Here is a 16595-nt window from a genome sequence, read left to right on the forward strand (position 1 = left end):
TGGCCTCTCCATCTTTTATTTCTACTCACTAAGCATTCTGTTGTTGGCTCTGTTTTCCTTGCTCTGCTGATGTATTGATGTTTATTTCATTGTTCCAGGTTATGTTTCACTGAGTTTTCAATACAATTGTCCCTTCTGCCTATCTACTGGATGAATGTCCTTTACCAGTTTAGCTTACCACCTTGGAAATATTATCTTGATGTCCTATTGTAAGTCACATTTTTTCCATTCAAGTCAAAATAACAGTATCTATTCTGTGCTTGAGACTATTTGCAAAACTCTCCAGGAAAAAATGATTAGCACAAAAATGGAGCTTTGCATTTTTTTTATTCTCCTTATCCAAACAAAAGCAAAAGAAAAGTTTGAAGAACTGGGATGACTAAATTGTCTTAAGCCATGGAAGAGTTGTGTTATAAAGAAAATAAACACAATAGAGTTGGGTTGGGCCAGGAGTGTGGCCTGATTTAGTGCTTGCCTAGCATGCAAGAAACCCTGGGTTTGATTCCTCAGTATCACACACACAGAAAAAGCTGGAAGTGGTGTCATTGCTCAAGTGGTAGAATGAAAGCCCAAGGAAAGTGCCCAGGACCTGAGTTCAAGCCCTAGGAGGCAAAAAGAAGACTACAAAAAGAGTTGGGTTATTACTGAAAGTCATTAAAAGAGGCATAATCGTTCTTTAGCCTGAACCACTGAGTCTGGCATGTTTAACTCATTAAAGATCTCATGTAAGATGCAGAGTGAGCCTGATGCTATGATTTAAGTGAAGTCTGAGTCATGTATAGGATATGGTAATATTAAGAAATAATGGAGCTTGCCAGGCGTGGTGGCTCACACCTGTAATCCTAGCTACTCAGAAGACTCAGATCTGAGGATCAAGGTTCAAAGCTAGCCCATGCACAAAAGGACCTGAGACTCTTATCTCCAGTTAACTTCTAGAAAAGGGGAAGGAGGGCTTGGCTCAAGCATAGGGTGGTAGCCTTGAGCTGAAGAGCTCAGGAACAGCCACCAGGCTGACTTCAAGCCTCATGACCAACAACAACAAAAAAAAAAGAAAAAAAGAAAGAAAGAAAGAAAGAAAGAAAGAAAGAAAGAAATCATGAAATCATGGAGCCTTTAGAAGGTAGCATTTAATCTAAGGTAATGTCATTGTGGGTGCTACCATAAGGAATTATTCCATAGGGAATAATGTAGTTCTATGGGGTTTCAGCCAGTTCCAGTGACAGTGACAGTGTGTTGTTAGAGAAGAACAAGACTAGCCCCTCTTTACTCTGGCTTTCTATCTGATCTTTCCCTCTTGAAGGTTCTCCAGCCATAAAATCATCTGCCAGTTTGTAATATAACTAAAATGACCTTTCTAGAGCCAAGAAGAGACTAGCTTCGTGGTATTGCAACTCCAAAATCTTAGGATAAAGAAACTTTTCTTTATAAGTCACTCAGCTCCAGATATTTTGGTATAGCAATGGACAACAGACTATTGACTATTATACTTGCCTATGATAACAGAGAACCTGGACCATCATTTCAAGTGAGGAAGGATAGGGTGAGAAGGCATAGATATACTATTAATAACAGGCAAAATCTAGAGGCAAACAAGATGCTGGTTGTTTATGCCTGTAATCATAGCTACCCTGGAGGTTTAGATCTGAGGACTACCAACCTGGCAGGAAAAACTGTGGAAATCTCTTATTTCCAGTTAATTACCAAAAAAGCAGAAAGTGGAGCTATGACTCAAGTGGTAGAGCCAGTAGCCTTGAGCAAAAGAAGCTTAGGGATAGCAACTGGGCCTGAGTTCAAGCCCCAGAATTTTGAAATATATAATTTCTCAACTATAATGTTGAGTAAAAGGGGTACAGTACTAAAGAAGAATCCCAGAAAGTCTGCTGGGATTTTGTCCCTGTCTTCCTAATTCCACAGTCCCATTTCAGCCTTCCAAAAACAGGAACTCAGACTCCTCCTTTCTTGGTATTCTCAGGATTCCCTGAGTAATATCAGTCCCCTGCGTCATAGTGAAGAAGACAGGCTTTTTGGAGTCAGAAAGAAGTATTTTGAGGCACACTTGACTCACATCCTGTAATAGCCCTAGGTTCATAACAAGATTACCTATTTCTGCTTCAGTTTTTCTACTGTAAGTGGGGCACTGATAGCTATTTTTAGAGCTATTTTGAGAAATACATGAGAAAAAATGTCAGATTCTAAATAAAAGTTGGTTTTTTTCTTCTAAAATTATGTTAAAAAATCATATTGTGATGAGAGAGAACAGTAAACAGATAACTTTGAAAACGTTAATGAAAAATTTCTCTCTCTCAATAGTAACTATATAGGGTAGTTCAAAGCACAGACTCTGGAGCCAAGTGACATTGTGTTCAGAGCTTTATACATTCTGGTTTGTCTCACTTGTAAAACTAGGATAAAAGTGTACAGAGCTATAGTGCTTGCCTCACATGCATAAAGCCCTGGATTCCATTCTTTAGCACCACATAAACAGCAAAAGCCAGACATGGCACTGTGACTCAAGTGGTAGAGTGCTAGCCTTGGGCAAAAGAAGCTCAGAGACAGTGCCCAGGCCCTAGGTTCAAGACAGTGGACTGGCAAAAAAAAAAAAGAAAAAAGAAAAAGCACAGACTTCTCAGGACTGATGTGACTGTTAAATGCTCAGTATGTGAAAGGTAACAAAGTGGAAACATACTAACAATGTGGAAACATTGTTGTAATTAAAGATTGCCATAACAAAGTTCTTATTTGGATAGGTAGATAATGATATTAATCATGATATGAAGCCCCCTAAAGGTGAGTTTTGCCACATAATTATGATAGTTTCTCTAAAATGTAAATTTTGTTGCCAGCTGTTTATTTCAGATATGTGGATCTATATAAATTACTCCATATAGGGTAGTTGCTATTTCCAGTGTGATTAAAATAGGAGAGGCTAGCCGTGTGCTGATAGCTCATGCACACAGTCCTAGCTACTCAGGAGGCTGAGATCTGAGGACCACAGTGTGAAGCCAGCCCAGGCTGAAAAGTCCATGAGTCTCTTATTTCCAATGAACTGCTCAGAAAAATCCATAACTAGCACTGTAGCTCATGTGGTAAAGCACTAGCCTTGAGATAAAGAAGCTCCGGGACAGCACCCAGACCCTGAGTTCAAGCCCCAGTACTAGGAAAAAATAAAAATAAAATAAGGAGAGGTTAGATGAGTACCACTGGCTCTTATCTGTAATCCTAATTATTCAGGAGTCTAAGAACTGATTATCACAGCTGGAAGCTATAGTGGGCAGGGAAGTCCATGAGACTCTCATCTCTTGTTAATACCAAAACCTGAAAGTAGAGCTATAGCTCAAATGGTAGAGTGCTAACCTTAAGCAAAACAGCTCAGGGACAGTACCCTGAATTCAAGCCCAAGGACTGACACACACACAAAACACACACACGGAGTAGCTATTTAATATTTAAAATCACTTCCCAAATCCTAAAAAAAAATATAGTTAGCAAACTCTTTTTTAACTATCATTTTCTTTTAAAATTTCTATCTTCAAAACCTGAAGTCAACAGCTTAGTTGGGAAACTTTGGGAATAAAGTTAGTAAACATACAGGCTGTATATAGTCAACAACCTATTTAGTTTCATGATGGATCTGAAGTAGCAGAGACAGTCTTTATAATTTTTAAATCTCTGAGTCTCCAACACTCCCCACATATGACTTATTTTTTTTTGTATAAGACATGAAAGCAATTACTAGAACTGGATAGGCTAATGACTTTAAGAACAGCTTCTCTATAAGCACATTTACCCTTGATTTAAGTTCTCCTTAACCTATTGACACTTGAAACTATCCCCCACCCTTTCCTAGAGTCTTCTCTAGGCTGCCACAGGCTGAGGTTTCCAAGAGCCATTCAAAAATTTCTTTTCTGTTCTCCTTTTTAGTCTCAGATGCAAAGACTAGAGTTAGGGAGATTCCCCTAGCACCTCAAACGTACTCTTCAAATAGAAATTCTTCAAGTGGCAGTTTTTCCAACCATTTTAAGGCATTTTAATACATGTCATGACAGAATTGTGCAAATTGTGAAAAGACTTTAAAAGCAGCCTGAGAGAACTAAGCAAAAAGGTAGTTTAAGTAAATAATAAAGGAAGCATGTTTCACAATTCGATCATATTTTCTTCTTCTCCTTACACTGAATTTAAAGTATACTTCCTGTTAACCTTTAAAATTTAGACGTACTTCACAATCTGGTCTAAGATTCTGTCCCATTTTCCCCCTACAACATTCCAAAGAAAAGAATATTGAGTAAGGTCTGTAACTGTGAGGCTGCCTTCACTGCCTGCCACTTAAAAGGCCAGTGACTTAGGACAAGTTCTGGGGTAAAGAAAAAGATTTATTCCTAACCAAAGATGCACAATCTCACCAACAAAGACCATTTTGCCTCAGAAGTGCCAATACAAGACTTAGATAGGGACTTGTGAGAATGCCGATTAGAGTAGGCACAAATTCCCCGTTATTTGCTTTTTTGAGACACACGGATGCTTGCCACATGTATGAGGTCACTAGATGTTCTGGATTCTGTAATTCTGGAGAAAGTCTCAAAAGTTCCTTTTCCTATGAGTGTCTAATTTTGCAGTTAATTTTTGGGAAAGAAGGATCTTTTCTTTTCCTTAGAGAACAGTGACAGTACACTTTTCCTTGAAACCCCAGGGGATAAATAAAAGCAACTTTTCTTGGGAGGGGTAAAGAGATGATAGCTGAATGAAGCTGGTGGCTCACACCTGTAATCCTAGCTACTGGGGAGGCTGAGATCTGAGGATCGCAGCTCAAAACCATCCTGAGCATTAAAGTACATGAGCCGCTTATATCCAATTAACCACCAGAAAACCGGGAGTAATGCTGTGGCTTAAGTGGTAGAGCTCTAGTCCCTGAAGAGCTCAGGGACAATGCCCAAACCCACAGTTCAAGCCCCATGACAAAAGAGAGAGAGAGAGAGAGAGAGGGAGAGAGAGAGAGAGAGAGAGAGAGAGAGAGAGAGAGAGAGAGAGAGGAGGGAGGGAGGGAGGGAGGGAGGGAGGGAGGGAGGGAGGGAGGAGGGAGGGAGGGAGGGAGGAGGAGAGACAGAGAGAGAGAGAGAGAGAGACAGAGAGAGAGAGAGACAGAGAGAGAGAGAGACAGAGAGAGAGACAGAGAGAGAGAGACAGAGAGAGGGAGGGAGGGAGGGAGAGAGAGGGAGGGAGGGAGAGAGAGAGAGGGAGGGAGGGAGGGAGAGAGAGAGAGGGAGGGAGGGAGGGATGGAGAGAGAGAGGGAGAGAGAGAGAAAGAGAAGATAGCTGTCTGGACAACAGTCTTGGAACAATGAATGGCTTCTTCAGTGAGAGGTGTCTTTTATGGTAAAACTAGTGAAAGATTAGCTTGGTATTTCTCAGCTGAATTCAAAAATTAGTGATTATTTTAAAATTAAGTTAATGAAAAGCAAGTGAAGATAGTATGATTATTTAGTTTTTCTTTGTAATATTATCAGAACTCCCCGTCTCCCCGAGGGGCCACTTAAGTCCGATGTGTCTTTAAAGTCTGTGCACCAGAGGCTCGTTTTATTGTTTGGTTATTTAAAAGTAGAGATGTCAGCACTACATAAAGCAGCAAGGACAGACTATAATCATAATACTATTCTGGACAGAAGAAACTGGCCACATCAAAGAGATAATGTAGATATGCGAAGAGTAGAATTAAATATTGATTTCAGCGGGACTCCTCGGAGAGGTTTAAATCAACAAAAAATCACCTCTGCAAAACCGGGCAGCAACCTCTGACGTGGAGAGAACTACATTTCCCAGAAGGCTTAGCGAGAGCGGAACCATCTCAACTTCCGGTTCCCTTTCGCACGTCCTCCTTCTTCTCCGTTTTTCGTGGAACCGCTAACGGTTTGAGAAGACCGCGACGACAACGTCTTAGCTCAGGCAGCAACAAACTTAGCGACGACGGAAAACTCAAGACACGGAAGAATGGGGTGGGAGAGAGATCGGCGCCGCTATGTGCGTGTTGACGTCATTTCCGGTGGGCGGGCCGCAGCGATCCCGCGCAAATTAAAGGACTTGGCGTTTTGGGGGTGCATGTACCTCGGAGTTGCCCGGGTTCTACGACTCCGACCCGGATTTCTGTAGCTCAAGTGAGTGAGGGGGATTCGCGATGGTCTTCAGGTGATCTCCGATCCATCGTGTGGAGAAAGCCTTTCCGGAACGCGAAGGGTGTGGGGTCTAAAGAGGGAGAGCTTCCCGCCGGCTCCCCGGCTCGGGACGGTCCAAGGTTTTCCTGGGGGGACGGGCGGGCGGCTCGCGGCGCGGTGCGGTGCCCCCGGCCCGCGGGACAGCCCTCCGCCTCAGTCCCGGGGGCCGGTGCCGGGCGTGGTTCCGCGGGAGCGAGCGCCCGGGTCCGGGGGCTGCGCCACGGTGGGCGCGTGTCCGGGTGTCCGGGTTTCTCCCGCTTTCCCGCCCAGGCCGGCGGGGCTGCTCCCTGCCGTCCCCACGCGGGTCGGTGGGGACGACCGTGCGTTTTCGTTGAGACAGGCCAGAAGAAACGCGGCTTCGTGTGGAACCAGCGTGCCGCCCTCGCCCGCGCGTCTCCCCGGAGGGGCCGCGACCCTGCCGGGAAAGTCGCCTAGAGCTCAGCGGTGTCCTGATGGCGCTCAGTCCCTCTTACTGCGCTGAAGAGATCATTACTGGAGAGTATTTACTCGGCCTAGGAGAAACTTGCCTGAGTTCCACCAAACATATAGTATGTTCATTTCCACTCCCGTGAGCAGAAACTCTTATTTAAGTACGTTGTCGGAAAGGCCGTCGATGAATTGTTTTTGTTTTTGTTTTTTTCAAACTGTGGCTTGAGGATCACAGGCATCCGAATTGCTTGCATGTTTAAAAATCCAGAAAAAAGTCAGTGACTGTCACTGGGAGTTGAAAAGCCTGTGAACCCCAAAACTCGAGAAGTGCTGGACCTGAGCACAGGCGCTTCCTATTGTGTCCCAGGGTAAGGCTGCTTCCCTCTGATCCTTTGTTTTCCTCCTTCCCTACCACATTCCACGTTTGGTAGAGACTTGGGTTATGAGATGCCAAGCAACTGCTGGTGCCCGTTGCTGTCTTTTATTTTTCATCGTGAGTTGCTTCCAGAAAGGATTGTGGCAGTTCCAGAATTTGTGTAGAGAAACTAAGAGGGGCCACGGGAGAAGTTGAAGCGCTTTTTCAGGAACTTTGCAAGGGCCACATAGTTTCAAAGTTCACTGGGATCGGATATCCAAGGCATCCTTAGGTATGTACTTATTTGCAAAATAACTATTGCTTGGGTGGAAGCGGATAATATCATACCTTTTTTTCCCTACTTTCACCTCTCATCTCTGCTCATAAGATACATAGATCGTTTTCCACATAATGTATACTGAAGAGCTTGATTGCATTTGTTCCCTCTTCCTTCCCCTTTTGCACCCCTTTTTACTCCCATTACTTCTTTTTTAATGCTTTGTTAAAGAAAGGGGCAACTGATTTTGTGTTTTGTTTTGTTTTTTTTGCTAGTCTTAACTCAGGGACTGGGCACTGTCAAGGCTAGCACTCTACCACTTGAGCCACAGCACCATTTCTAGCCTTTTTCTTCTTCTTCTTCTTCTTCTTTTTTTTTTTTTTTGAATGTTTGTGGTATAGAGGAATCGAACCCAGGTCTTAGTGCATGCTAGGCAAGCACTTTACCACTAGGCCAAACTCCCTGCTGGAGACTGATTTTTGTAGTATCACCTGTAGGCTTAGTTCTGTGTTAATAGCTTGGAGCATACAGTATGATTCTAAGTAAAAGCACTTTGGACCAATGACTACACTTTTAATTTCCAGCACTGAGGCTGTCAAACATTTAATAAAACCTTCAGATTGCTGAAAAAAAATACACTAAGCAGCTATTGACTATTACCTATTAATAGATGGCATTAGAGGTAGTGTTAGTGACTATAAAATCTATGCTATGGAAACTGACATTGATATTAGATAAATACCAACAGTGTTTGTGTGGGAATTTGTCTAACACTTTTCAGGAAATATGTATATCTCTCTGTGTGTGTGTGTGTGTGTGTGTGTGTGTGTGTGTGTGTATTGCTATTTTCCCTTTCGTATCATGTAGGTAACTTGGCACTATGGGGATACAAGGATTGCTACAATTCATCAAAGAAGCCTCTGAACCTATCCATGTCCGGAAGTATAAAGGGCAGGTAGTAGCTGTGGATACCTATTGCTGGCTTCACAAAGGAGCTATTGCATGTGCTGAAAAACTAGCCAAAGGGGAACCTACTGATAGGTAAGTTTGGGTATAGTCATTTGTTGGGAATTAAGAATGAGACTTTTTTCCAGAAATGGAATATTCTCATTCCATTCTAGATTTTACTAAGAAGTGAGAGTGTGTTTTCTTGTTTTCCCTCCCTCCCTCCTTCCCCTTCCTTCCTTCTTCCTTCTCTCCTTCCCTCCTTCCCTTCTTCTCCCTTACCCCATTTGTTTCTCTGTCTCTCTGTATTTATTCATTCATTCAATTCATTCATTCTTTGGTCAGTCTTGGGGTTTGAACTCTGGGCCTGGCACGGTCCCTGAGCTCTTCAGCTCAAGGCTTCTGCCCTGCCCCTTGAGTCACATTTCCACTTCTGGTTTTCTAGAGATTAATTGGAGATAAGAGTCTCCTGGTCTTTTGTATCGGGGCTGGCTTTGAACTGAGATCCTCAGATCTCAGCTTCCCAGTAGCTAGGATTACAGGCATGAGCCACCATGCCTGGCTTGTATTTATTTTTGTGTAGGTACTGTGGCTTGAACTTACGACCTGAGCACAGTCCCTTAATTTTTTTACTTAAGGGTAGAGTGGAACTCTACCATAGCTCTACTTCTGGGTTTTTTTTCTGGTTAGTTGTAGATAAGTCTCATGCTGTCTAGTTAGATCCATGATCCTTAGATCTCAGCCTCCTGAATAGATAGGTTTATAGGCAGGAGCCCCTGGCTCTCAGGATTGACTTTATTTTTCACCTAAGGTAAGCTTTTTTTTTTTTTTTTTTTTTTTTTGCCAGTCCTGGGCTTGAGCTCAGGGCCTGAGCACAATCCTTGGACTTTCTCAAGGCTACAGCTCTACCACTTGAGTCTCAGCACTACTTTCAGCTTTTTTTTCTATGTATATGGTACTGAGGAATCGAACTTGGCTCTTCATGCATGCTCGGCAAGCACTCTACCACTAGGCCAAACTCCCAGCCCCTAAGGTAAGGTAGGTAAGGTTTTTTTTTTTTTTTTTTGCCAGTCCTGGGCTTAAGCTCAGGGCCTGAGGACTATCCTTGGATTTTTCCTCAAGGCTAGAACTCTACCACTTGAGCCTCAGCACCACTTCTGGCTTTTTCTAAGTATGTGGTACCAAGGAATCGAATCTGGGTCTTCGTGCATGCTAGGCAAGCACTCTACCACTAGGCCAAACTCCCGGCCCCCCTAAGGTAAGCTTTTTAACAATGGTTTGAAAAGTCCATGATGATTTTTAGAGACTGTATTTTTGGGTACAGACAACACACTGCTAAATGTTACCAAAATGAGGCAAAAGAATAGTATATTCTGAATTCAACTTACAGTCAAAACCAATAGGCTCAGTTGACATCCATTCTCAACCTTGTGACCTCATTTGAAGCAGGTTCGCTGGGCTAATGCCTCTATCACTAAAGTAAAAATATTAAAAAGGCATGAATAATTTCCAGAGAGATTTTCCACAGAGATTTAGCCAACATTATGATTTATTTTCTTTCACAAATAATGATTTATTTCTTGGAGGAAAAACTCACAGCTCTTAATATAATTAACTTAAACATAAGACCTAGTAGGTAAATTATCTTAATCCTGCTTGTTTCTAGGAAAAGGTCTAGTCATTGACTGAACAAATGTTTGGGCCTTTGAGGCCTGTCAAGTTAAGCCAAAAGTAACCTGTAACAATAATACTGGTAGCATCTGAAGAAGACAGGGTTCTTCTGCAAGCTGCTGAAATGTGGGGATAGGCGGTGCTGAAAATGAAAGGACTTCATGCTAAGCATGCACTGGACCACTTATACCCCAAGAAGTCTTTGAAAGTAGTTTTATTTCTACTAGTACTTTGAACAAACTTGACATTGTAGCTGGTCTATGAATTTTTCATTGCTACTTTTCGTGTTTTTTGACTTTTTCTTTCTGAACATTTGTCTTTAGCATTTTTATAATTCTGATTTTTAACTGTTTAGAAGAGTTGTTTAAAAAAATATAGATAGATAATAGCCAGGTGCAGTGGCTCACGCCTGTAATCCTAACTACCTCAGGAGGCTGAGATCTGAAGATCCGTAATTCAAAACCAACCCAACCTGGGCACTAAAGAAGGAGATACTCTTATCTCCAATTAATCTCTAGAAAACCGGGAAGTAGGGCTGTGGCTCCAGGGGTAGGACGGTAGCCTTCAGCTGAAGAGCTCACGGACAGCCCCCAAGCTGAGTTCAAGTCCCATGACCAAAAACAAAAATAATCATAATAAAATAATACAGGTAATATTCTTCAAAAGAAATGTAACTGGGTGCAGGGGCTCACACCTATAATCTTAGCTACTCTGGAGGCTGAGGTCCAATCAGGCACTAATGAATGTCCTGAGACTTTTATCTGCAGTTAACCACTAGAAAACTGGAAGTGGCTCAGGGGTAGGGTGGTCAGGGACAACCCCAGGCCCAAAGTTCAAGTCCCATGATCTGGCAAAAAAAAAAAAAAAAAAAGAATGGTAAGAAATGGAATCTATGGGACTTTTCCTGTAGTAGGTACTTGGCAAATGTTCATTGAACTAAAAAAAAAATTTTAGAACTTTTTTCAACAACTTTCACTTGTGCCTTACCTCTGGACTTCTTCTTTGCATTTGTTATTTTCAAGATAGTCTTGCTTTTGTTTTTGTTTTTGTTTTTTTTGCCAGTCCTGGGCTTGGGCTCAGGGCCTGAGCACTGTCCCTGGATTTTCTCAAGGCTAGGGCTCTGCCACTTGAGCCACAGCACCACTTCTGGCTTTTTGCTATGTATGTGGTACCGAGGAATCGAACCCAGGTCTTCGTGCACGCTAGGCAAGCACTCTTCTTCCACTAGGCCAAACTCCCGGCCAAGATAGTCTTGTTTTAATGCCCAAGCTGACCTGGGCTAGCTAACATCCCTCTACTTGTATCATCCTCATCACTGGAAATGACAAACATGTGCCTCTGTGGTCAGCTATTGGTGGAAATAAAGGCTTTCAAACCTTCACCTCCCAAGTAACTAAGATTATAGGTTTTAGCCATCACATACAGCTAGACAAGTTCTTTATGAAAATTATATATTGGATAATATTATATCACTTAAATTTCTTGGCTATGATAGGTTATTATTGGAGAAACAAGTGTTGATTATTCGATCAGGTTTTCAGTAGATTTGGAGCAATAAAAATATCAGAATCAGAAAGTATTTCAATCCCTTCTGTTTCACAGATGCAGAAATCAAGGCTTGAAGGACCATAAGGGGTGGATTTAGACCCAGGTCTAGTTTCCATGTCCTCTGAAAAACTTTTAGTTTGTTTTAAACTCTTATTTTGTTGTTGTCTTCTTTTTTTTTTGCCAGTGTTGGGCTTGGGCTCCAGGCCTGAGCACTGTCCTTGGGTTTTCTCTAGCTGTATCACATGAGCCACAGCGCCACTTCTGGCTTTTTTTCTATGTATGTGGTACCGAGGAATCAAACTCGGGTCTTCATGCATGCTAGGCAAGCACTCTTAACACTAGGCCAAACTCCTGGCCTTTCTTTTCTGTTTTGGTACTGGGGATCAAATCCGGGATGTTGCACTTGCTCTGTAGATGCTTTTTCCATTTAGCTACATCCCAACCCAAAAGTTTGCTTCAAAATGCAAAATAAGTACTTTCGAAATCATCTCATCTGTTCTATGCAAAGCCCTTAAATTCATTTTTCTTTTTCCACGTAGGTATGTAGGATTTTGTATGAAGCTTGTAAATATGCTACTGTCTCATGGAATCAAACCCATTCTTATATTTGATGGATGTACTTTACCTTCGAAAAAGGAAGTGGAGAGGTCTAGAAGAGAGTAAGTTGGTTTCGATGTTCAAAATCTAATTTCATTGTGCTAAAGCCAGATACTATAGGCCATAGGATACCAAATTGTTAAAATCTTAATGTTTTGAAGTTTGTTTGTAGCCTATTACTTGAACAGATTTCCATTCGTGTTTGATTTGTGTTAGATTATTGCATCCTTTAAAATATGCTAGGTGCTTCATTTTATTTTGACATTATGTGTTGTTGTGGAAATCTGACAGTAAACATGTGAGTGCACACATATATGTGTCATGAATCACTTACTCTTTTGGTCTAGAATCCCATAGGATCTGGGTTAATATTTCCAATATATTCATTTTCAAATGAATTGAATGTCTTCATTCGAACTAAATTACATTACTTACAGCTTTGTTCCAAGTTTTTTTTAGTAAGTTTCTGTAATTTCTTAGATACTAAAGAGAGACATTCTTTCCTTGTAGAAGGCGACAAAGCAATCTTCTTAAGGGAAAGCAGCTTCTTCGTGAGGGGAAGGTCTCAGAAGCCCGAGAATGTTTTACCCGTGCCATCAATATCACGCATGCTATGGCCCACAAAGTAATCAAAGTAAGCAAATGAAAAAGAAAGCTGTGACAAATGATTAGGTTCACATAATTTGTTGATTGGTGGGAAGGCAAGGAAATCAAGGGAAGAAAATTGATTTAGGTTAAACTTCAGGAATAAAGGAACAGTGTCATTTAAAGGAGTCTTAACAGTTTCCAGAGGAGAAATTCTAAAAGAATAAGTGAGACTCTTTTGAAGTAAGGAATATGGATAGATAAACTCCACTTGCATGTTGTTCCTTAGAGAAGGAAAGAACAGATTCTCAGAGATTTTCATTCCTCTTACTCTCTGCTCCATGATTCTTTCCTCATCACCTTGAATCTTAGTGTTACTTACCATCTCAGTCCTGAGTTTCCCCTTTCTAAGGCTTGTTGATTTTGTTTAGTAGAAACATAGTGATGAAGGAGAAGGTAAGCTCAGCCTTTTCTAGTTTACAGTTCTGCCATCCAGTTTCTGACCTAAAATGAGAACTGAAATTCTTTCATTTCTTTCATCAGTTGTGGGGCTTAAATTCGGCCTGGGCACTATCTTTGAATTATTTTTTTTCCTCAAGACTAGCACTTTATACTTTGAGCCCCGGCTCCACCTCTCTCTCTCTCTCTCTCTCTCTCTCTCTCTCTCTCTCTCTCTCTCTCTCTCTCTCTTTTTTGAGTAATTAACTAGAGATAAAGAGTCTCACAGATTTTCCTGCTGTCTAGGCTGGCTTGAAACTGATTTTCAGATCTCAGCCACCAGATTAGGTAGGATTACAGATGTGAGTCACCAGTGCCCAGCGAGGAGGACATTGCTAGGCCAGGAAAGGACAAGAGAACAACAGCAGAGTGGTCATGAAAACTAATAGTAGCAGCATCCTCATGCCTGTTTTGCCTGTCCTTAATTTCCTCAATGAGTTCCTTGGGCATTCAGTGCAAATAGCTAGAATTTGGAACAGGAAATTTGTGTCCCAGTTTACTGATAAGGGGTGTTCTAAAACTACTTAAAATAGAGATTAGAGTCTATAATTTTATGAATGCTTTTAGCCTCTTATTTGGGTCTATAATTTTATGAATACTTTTTGCCTCTTATTGGGGAAAATATATGCAAAACTCCAAATAAATGTCACATATACTGTAGGAACAGAATCATCTTAAAATGACAGGGTTTTTTTTTCTGATTTAAACTAATAATGTTTGTAGTTCAGAAGCATTTTCAAATATGTAGTAATTAGTCTTCTTTGCATTTGTTGATTGATTTTTTTTTTTTTTAATGAGACTTTCTTAGTGGCTGTACCACTATACCACAACCCAAAATAGGAAACCTCTGCTTCAGAGCACAGCATGTGCATATTGAAGCTAGTGGTAAAATGAGTCTGCCATAGATCTTGTTGAGAACCCTGTGGGTGCTGTGCTAAAGGTTCACTGTGATCTCTCTCACAGGCTGCCCGGTCTCAGGGAGTTGATTGCCTTGTGGCTCCATACGAAGCAGATGCTCAGTTGGCTTATCTTAACAAAGCTGGCATTGTACAAGCTGTCATTACCGAAGACTCTGATCTTTTAGCATTTGGCTGTAAGAAGGTATTTAACTGCAACTACTATGTCCTAATTTTTTTTTCCCAGTATTGAAGTTTGAACTCAGGAACTAGGCATGTGTTCTACCACTATGGCTCTCCCCTACCTTTACATAATACTTTTTTATGTGGTGAGAAGTTATGTTAAATTAGCTGCACATGCTCCAGCCTGTAGTCTCAGTACGTGGAAGGCTAATACAGGCGACATTGTCCAAACAGAAATTTATTCCTGCTTTACATAACTGTAACCCCTTCTGTATATCACGTTTATAATAACAAATAAATTTCTTTTTTGACAGTACTTGGGCTTGAACCTCAGGGTCTGGGCACCATCCTTGGACTTTCTCAAGGTTAGAACTCTATACCACTTAAGCCACAGTACCACTTCTGGCCTTTTCTGTGTATGTGGTACTGAGCAATAGAACCCAAGGCTTTGTGTATGCTAGGCAAGCACTCTACCACTAGGCCACGCTTCTAGCCATAACAAATAAATTAAAATGAAGCAAAACTTTAAAATAATAAGGAGCTGAAATTTTATCTGCAGTATTTTATGTATTAGCTTTAATGTTTATTACATTGTTCATTACAATATTTATTATTAAATAAAATATAAAGAAAGACTTACAGCCTCATGCTTAAGTGATCTGACTACTTTATTACAGTAAACCCTTAAGCCCTTTCCCCTTTTTTTCCCTTCTCCCCTCCCCCCTCCCCTGCCTCCCTTACTTCCTTTTCCTGTAAAGAAATTTGTTTTAAAAATTACCTCTTGGCCAGGAGTGTGGCCTGGTGGTAGAGTGCTTGCCTAACATACATAAAGCCCTGGGTTTGATTCCTTGGTACCACATGCACAGAAGAGGCCAGAAGTGGTGCTGTGACTTAAGCACCATTAGAGAGAGCTAGCCTTGAGAAAGCTCAAGGACAGTGCCCAAGCCTTGAGTTCAAACAGGACTGGCTAAAACAAAAATTGTGATCTTTAGGTTTTTTTCTTGCAAACCACCTTAAAATTAGTATTAAAATTACTATTTATCATCATGACAGCTCTTCAGTGAAGGTAGAAAAGTAGAAAAAAGGCTGTATGAATCCTACTCGGGACACTCAGATCCTGGCAGTATCTCTTGTAAGTTTAGCTCTGTGCTTCAGTGTAGTTGCAGGTTTCATGGTCATCAAGCTGCTTGTCTATCCCTCTTATATCTCAGTGCTATATGCAGAATGATAAAAATTTCTTAGAATTATTGCAGTAATGATGAAGCAAAATGGCCTTTCTAGGTATTAACAATTTCCCCTCCCTTTGAAGGTGATTTTAAAAATGGACCAACTTGGAAATGGCCTAGAGATTGATCAGGCTCGGCTAGGAATGTGCAAACAGCTTGGAGATGTATTCACCGAAGAGAAATTCCGTTACATGTGTATTCTTTCAGGCTGTGATTACCTCTCATCTCTACGTGGAATTGGATTGGCAAAGGCATGCAAAGTACTAAGACTGGCTAATAATCCAGATATTGTTAAGGTAAGAGTGACTACAAATTCCTGAAGTATTCAGTTGTTTTAGAAGATAAAGTTTAATATTACACCATGTCAACAGCCTGTGTTATGCTTTTGAGAAGGAAAATGCTAGAACTTTACTTTTAACAACCAGCAAATACTGGCAGGGCATTTTTTCAGCAACTGACAAATTCATGGTGATTTAAATTTATTTAAACTGAGGGATAAATGTATTATATATTAACATACATTATATGCCTGCATGAAAAGTAATCATATTTTTCAAAACTTAAAATTTATCAGACAGAAATGCTGTACCTTTACTGGACATTTAACATAGCTTGATAAAAGACTACAGTATTCTCTTGGTATTCCCATTCTATCTCATTTGATATCATATAGTACAGATCTACTATGGAACTCAAACACTGATGTACAGCTTCTCTGATACCTTTATCTTAAAGAGAAAAAATAAGTAGCAAAGCTTATTCTCTACCTCCCTATGATAGTTTTCTTAAGGCCTTTAAAGTTACAGAAGAGAAACTTCATATTCTGTTTCCAAGAGTACAGAGTACTCAGCATGAGTTTTCAGGGATAAATGTAATGAGTGTAACAGAACTCTTAAGTTGTAGATAAAGGCCCAGGAGGGAGTATAGAGAAACACAGTTCACTTGCCTGTGGTCTTTAGAACTTCCCTTTGTCTGCAAGTTTGATACTTTCAAAGAAATATGTCAGGCAGGTCTGTCACTGTAGGAACATTCTTGGTTGTATTTACACAGATTATGATGACTATTACTGAGCAGTATATTCAATGGGGCTATGTTTGTATAGGCATTCTGTTGCTGATCAAAACGTTGTACATAATCAGTGACTGCATAATGTTTACTACTCTAGCTTTAAGAGGCCGTGAG

At 40.9% G+C, this 16595-nt stretch overlaps 1 protein-coding gene across 3 annotated transcripts in view; it reads left to right on the plus strand.

The window, feature by feature from the left end:
- The first annotated feature begins 6564 nt into the window (after nucleotides 1-6564).
- Exo1 (exonuclease 1) overlaps nucleotides 6565-16595 on the plus strand; it is a 28364-nt gene continuing 18333 nt past the window's right edge. The window contains exons 1-6 of one of the 3 annotated variants that reach the window (XM_090340199.1): nucleotides 6565-7000; nucleotides 8132-8305; nucleotides 11968-12087; nucleotides 12536-12659; nucleotides 14072-14209; nucleotides 15497-15709. In XM_090340199.1, coding sequence (XP_090196325.1) covers nucleotides 8145-8305; nucleotides 11968-12087; nucleotides 12536-12659; nucleotides 14072-14209; nucleotides 15497-15709 — 756 coding nt within the window. In that variant the 5' untranslated portion in view covers nucleotides 6565-7000; nucleotides 8132-8144. Of the gene's footprint in view, nucleotides 7001-7129; nucleotides 7280-8131; nucleotides 8306-11967; nucleotides 12088-12535; nucleotides 12660-14071; nucleotides 14210-15496; nucleotides 15710-16595 lie in introns of those variants that run through there. The other 2 variants (XM_090340200.1, XM_090340198.1) reach the window with 2 other exon arrangements.

The sequence above is a fragment of the Megascapheus bottae genome, chromosome 10, assembly GCF_031878675.1.
Source record: "Megascapheus bottae isolate mThoBot1 chromosome 10, mThoBot2.hap1, whole genome shotgun sequence".
NCBI lineage: Eukaryota > Metazoa > Chordata > Mammalia > Rodentia > Geomyidae > Megascapheus > Megascapheus bottae.